Here is a 5,775-nt window from a genome sequence, read left to right on the forward strand (position 1 = left end):
CCACCCCCTCGCGATTGTAGTGAAGCAGATATTGATTCCAGTCGCTAGAGAATCCGCCTCACTTCTCTCCTTCCTTCCATTGTATAGCACATGTACTGTACAATGCAATGCAATCGCCGGGAATAAGGCTTTTTTCTGATCAACCAACTCCTCATCTCTCCTCCGCTTTTCCTTCCCAAAGGGGCTAGCCAGGCTCATTCAAGGGTTATCTTGCAGATCATCGTTTTGAAAATGTACAGGAATCGCAGTGGATATGGGGAGAGGTTGCTGGAGCGGGGACATGAAGTTTAGTGTGCATACCGGCATAGTACACTATAAATTCAAATAAACAAGCATGTGAAAAGTTGCGAAATGTAGACCCTAAGCCTGCAAAGGTGGCCGAGCAAACTGGCATGGTCTTTTGCTGTAAAGCTGCTAGGTAATGCGTGAGTTACAACAGCTGGCCCTGTTGGAAAGAGATGGTTTGTCCTATTGAAACATTGAAAGGGGGGATTGCGGAATGAAGTTGGCCTGAGTGTGAACTCGTCAATAGTCCGCCTCCATCTCGTCAAGGTTGCTTCAGTGTTCTCAATGCTGTGGCTCACCACGCCTTTTGAGGCTGTCTTTTTTTATTATACCTATTACTCTCCGAAAACTATGAGGTTCGCGCCACAATAGTTGGAAGCAGGGGGCGCACCAAGGCGTGATAACCGTAGTTCGCTTCAAGGCATGGGACATTAAGGTCCATGTCTAACTTCCCGAAAAGTGAACAAAGCTTTTTTTAGCGGTAGTGATAAGCCGGTTAAACAGGTCTACTATGCTTGAGGTCAAATACAAGTGGGATCCATCAAGTGAGAATGAGGCGAGCTATGCACGCTCATATATCAATCACACCTTCAAAATAACATTGACGTAAAATAAAACTGAATGACCTGATTGAATGATCGAGTGTATATCGAGATCAGAAGATGAGATGAGAGCCAAATCGGCAAGAGGGAAAAGAAGACCCCACGAATAAAAAGGAAAAAGGAAAATACTATCAACAAAACTTCGAAGGCGACTCGAACGGCTTTGGGGGTGAAACAACCTCGCCCCGTGAAAAGGCACGTTTACCTTGGAGAGGATATAATCCTTCATTCGATAATGAATGGACAATATTCCTAACACGTGGAAGACAAAAGTTGGCGAACTTGAGATAGGACGGGAAGTTTGATTGTCGTACTTCATGTGTATCGTGTAGGCAGGCTTCAGATAGGGCGTCATCAAGGGCGGTGAATAGAAGATACATATGAAATGGACGATCCAACTGATAAACAGGTTCGCTATGTGTATAGATAAATAGGAGAGCATAGGGCCAAGTGCTTGTACCGTATGTGTATAGATAGTACTTGCACAAGATATACTTGCGAGTCGGATGAAGAGGTATAATTTTCATCCCCCTCATCCTTTTCCTTTTTTCTTTATTCCTTGTTTTTGTGTGCGACAGGCTGTAAGGCGCCGATGCAATGCAATCCATGTCATTGGCGAACCAACAGGGTGAGCACGTTGTTTGCTACCCAATACGCCATCTGAGGCTTACGTAGTGTATAGCGTAGGGCTTGTCCCAAGGCCCTTTGTAGGAGCCAAAGAATTGATAGAGAACGAGTGGTGACACAGGCAAGCGGACATTTATCGCGTAAACTATGAACTGAGATGTTATAACCTCGAGCTTAGTACTGACCTTCATGATCACGTGATTCACATTCAAAACACCCAGACAACAATATAACAATAATAGTATCAAGTTGATCGCCAAAATTTGAATTTAGAATAATATCTATCGAACTGACAGGAAGGGATGAGTTGCCATTGGGCCTCAAGAACAGTACGCCGTAGATCAAGCCTGGGCGTCAACTGTGACAAAGGCTCCGCAAGTGTCGAGATGCCTCATAGGTAGCAATCAACGCCCTAAACTCGGCTGGAATTCGCAACGTTGCCCCGTTATTTTGGACGCCAACGCGACAAGCTTCAACCGTACCGGGGCTCGAGGATGGTCCGGGCAACCACCAACAGTATCGACCCTTTGAGACACCGTCTCCTCTGGGCGTTCGACCACTCAGCATTGCGGCATCCCATCGACCACGACATATGGCGTGCCCACCTGTCGTTTGCTATAATATTTTTGTGCAGCACAAGTCCTGCACGTCGCCAGAGACAGGTCCAAGTCGCCTCATGTGTCGTGGGCAAGGAGGGCGATGCGTCCCAACCCAGTCAGATTCGGGCGTTTGATGGCCGGAGCTGATTGCTCGACCCATACAACGTGGAGCGGGTTTCCCAGACACTCATCGCCTTCACAGGCTCAAGTCGAGAATGGCCAGACCAGGTGACAAATGATGTTCCGTCCATGTCACTTTCGCCCACTTGGGAGTGTCTTTGCCTTTCTGCAGTTTCCATTACAACGGCACGCCCGGTTGGTGATTGTCAGCATTCCAATTGTAGGCACAAGGATGTCATCTCTGCTGCAAGATGGGGGCGATTCGAAACGAGGACATCATCAGGGATCCCATCACATCCATACAGCTCTCCTATCGTTCGCCTCCTTTCTGTAACCGCTTTGGGAATGGAGTCTGGGGAAACGCCCTTTTATCTTACTGGAACGTGCGGAAGCTTTGTGGCCAGGGTGCTTTACGCCTCCTGTGTCCTAGTGATGCACTGCATTGCCCATCTCTCCTCCCCTTGCGTAGCTTTTACGGCATTCTACTGGCCAGCAGTGGAAATGGCAGGATCTAATCCATCAACGTTATTGAAGCCCAACAGGAGTTGGTATCAGATTTTTTTTAGCAATCAATGCCTGACCATCATATTCGAGATCAGCGCTTCTGGATCTATAAATGCTACTTATGGCCATCTCTGGTACGGCTTCTGGAATATCCGTTCGTTATAAAAGCCGCCTCGACGCTAATTGCCCTCCATCCTTAACTTTCCTCGATATAGCCTTAATCCCCATTCCACGGTTCCCCATGCTGGATATTCCGCAATTGCCTTTCTGCTTGGATTTAGCCACTGTCTGGATATATAAAGCCTGGCGTGAATTTTCTTTTTTTTGTTACCGTTACCTTTGCGTGTGAGTTACGTGAGCCGCCGGATTTCCAAGGTCATGTCTGATCTGAAGGATAGTTATAGGAAACAAGCCAGCCCCTTGGATATTGCCATCGCCATTAATGGATGCATCGTGACAATTATTACACTTGATATATAATCTCAATTTCTTATATATCAGCAACCTTTGATCTGTGGGCTTTTTCTTCATCTTTTCCACAGAGATATAATATATCATGTCCTCCACGGTTTCCCTAGGCCGACCCTGGCCTCCCTCTCCCAGTGTTGAGGATGAATGCGAATCCCTCTCCCGCGAAATCCTAGACCCATTGGTCTTAAACATAATGTTGAATAATGATACCGTCGTCCCGAAGGGAACTGTAGATCAGTATCCTCTCATCCTCCCCTCTGACATCGTTACTCCATGCTCAACACCAACGGACAAATGTGGAAGTCCCATCGACCCGAAATCTGCATGCAAATCACCCAACGGAAATATCGACCTTGCAATTGCTCAATCTCTTCCCAATACCAGTCGAGCTTCTGGTAGAGAACATGAGTCGAGTGTCTCTACTCCGCCTTCCTTTCATCATCAGACATCCAAACCCAATAATGTGCCATCGGAATTGCCCATCTATCACGAATCAAATATATCTTCGGGGATTCCAGATGTTCTTCAGCCTCATGGATGGTCAGCCATCAACCCGGCTGACTCACTTCACCAAAAGCCAGGCCTAAACAGACACTTCTCTGAAGGGGATGAAAAACTTGCCTTCTGCGGAACAACAGTCAGCGGAACAGAATGGCCCAGTGATGATGAATTACGGACGTCCCACGGTGCCATAAACGGTCGGGAGACCCTAAGCAACACCGTCCCGATCAAGAAAACGAAAAGAGTGAATTTTCAGCTTCCCGATGAACCTCCTGAGGAAAGAGTGTCACTGGAGGCCGAGCTTCCCCTGGAGCATGAGTTTGAGCTTCTTGACGGACCCACAACGGAAGTTTATACTTCCCGCGGTTCAAGTATGTATTATGAAGATGAATTGCCCAAGGATAACTACGACCCCACCTTCATTACGTATAGGCAAGATTACACATACCTTGCCCATCCTCAGCCACTAAAACTCAACTGCAACTATGGTGGAACACCCAGCAGAGTTTCTGATTCTGGATCTCCTGTTACCTCACCACTCAAACTGACTTCACGACCCCCAAGTCAGTCGCCAAGACAACATACTCCGAGCCCTACAGGTTCCCGCCTAAGTCCAATTTCTCGTGTTGCCTTAGATAAGAACAAGAAAATAATGCCTATCACGAATAAATATTCCAGAGCCAGCACGAATTCTTCTCCAGTTAGACGCAAAGGGCCTTTTTTATCACCCCCTTTATTGCCATCAGGCTATGAGATAATTGTTAGAAGAGGTAGCGACAAACAATCCCACAGGAATAGCATTCCAGCAATGACTTCATCCCATCTCCTATCCAGATCACGAAGCACAACAATTCCCTCACAGGTACTAGTGCGCCGTCATCAAACCATCGCGGCCGCTCCCCCTGTCATTGCACTTGCCCCTTGCCCCCGATCCATTCCCATGGCTGGCCATCAGGACTGGTACACCATCAAGGGCATGACGCACTTGGACATCTGCCCTTGTTGCATGCGCCAAATTGGTGGCTCCCGGTTCCGTGATCTCTTTATTCCCAGCATTCCTAAAGCCCGCGGTGAGAATGTTCGCTGTGCCCTCAGCCAGCCATGGGCACGCCTCGCATGGGTCCAGACAATGAAACTACAGCTCAACCACCTTGAGCTGCTCCAGCGCATTACCCTTCCCCCAAAGGGAAGCCGCGCATGCAGTGGTCGTAAACCCTCAGTGCAGTCTTGGTTCCGTCTTGAGGACCCTGAAACAGGCCGCAATGTCACTGATTTCAACGCCTGCTCCGCATGCTTCCGCAACTTGCAAATTCTCATGCCCTCACTACGTGACGCCTTCCGCGCAGGCCCACTCGTCCAAGAGCGCATTTGCGACCTCCGCATCGACAGCCCACGTTTCGTTAGATACCTCGACCTTCTAGATGAAGCTGCAACACGCAGTTACTCCGCCCCCCGGGGCCGATTGGACATGCGCGAATTTGTCAGATATGCTCGACGCAAGAGCAGCATCCCCGATTGCCCTCGGGGTCACTTTGCTACGGGACCATGGCATTATATCCCTGAGCTACCGGAATTTACCATCTGCGAGGACTGTTATGATGATGTTGTCTACGATCGTTCTCACACTGGTATTGGCAAAATGGTTTCGCGGACCCCACAGCTGGTCCCTGGGCGCAGGGATCAGCAATACACATGCCAGCTGTATAGCCCGCGTATGAGAATGGTGTTCCGGGAAGCTGTGCAGACTGGGGACTTCAAATATTTGGCCACAGCTGCGTTGCGCAGATATGAAGCGGAGAATTTGTTCCGAGAACGAAAGCGGGCGTTGTTGGATGATGTGGCAAGGGGCTATGATAAGGATGCGGAGTTGAGGTGGAATGCGGAAGATTGGAGGAGATGCGAATAGCATTGTTTTAACCTTCATCCAAGACTGATCTTTCTCTATTTCCGCTATCCTTTTTCCCTATGCCATTTTTTCTGTTTTGCATGGATAAGTTAACGGGTTCCTTTGCTTGGCTGCATTCCTCTATTTCCTCCTCAATGGTTTTCTCTCTTTTTCATTTCAT

At 48.3% G+C, this 5,775-nt stretch overlaps 2 protein-coding genes across 2 annotated transcripts; both read left to right on the forward strand.

The window, feature by feature from the left end:
- Positions 1-3,293: 3,293 nt before the first annotated feature.
- On the forward strand, positions 3,294-4,179 carry HCAG_00862 (predicted protein; the record flags this gene model as incomplete). Its single annotated transcript, XM_001543766.1, has 2 exons — positions 3,294-4,080; positions 4,142-4,179. The coding sequence occupies 2 exons, from the start codon at positions 3,294-3,296 to the stop codon at positions 4,177-4,179; spliced, it is 825 nt and encodes a 274-aa protein (XP_001543816.1).
- A 470-nt stretch (positions 4,180-4,649) lies between these two features.
- On the forward strand, positions 4,650-5,615 carry HCAG_00863 (predicted protein; the record flags this gene model as incomplete). The annotated part of the gene is made up of 1 exon (XM_001543767.1): positions 4,650-5,615. One exon carries the CDS (start codon positions 4,650-4,652, stop codon positions 5,613-5,615), a length of 966 nt encoding a protein of 321 aa, XP_001543817.1.
- Positions 5,616-5,775: the final 160 nt, after the last annotated feature.

The sequence above is a fragment of the Histoplasma capsulatum genome, genomic scaffold (assembly GCF_000149585.1).
Source record: "Histoplasma capsulatum NAm1 scaffold_1 genomic scaffold, whole genome shotgun sequence".
Taxonomy (NCBI): domain Eukaryota; kingdom Fungi; phylum Ascomycota; class Eurotiomycetes; order Onygenales; family Ajellomycetaceae; genus Histoplasma; species Histoplasma mississippiense.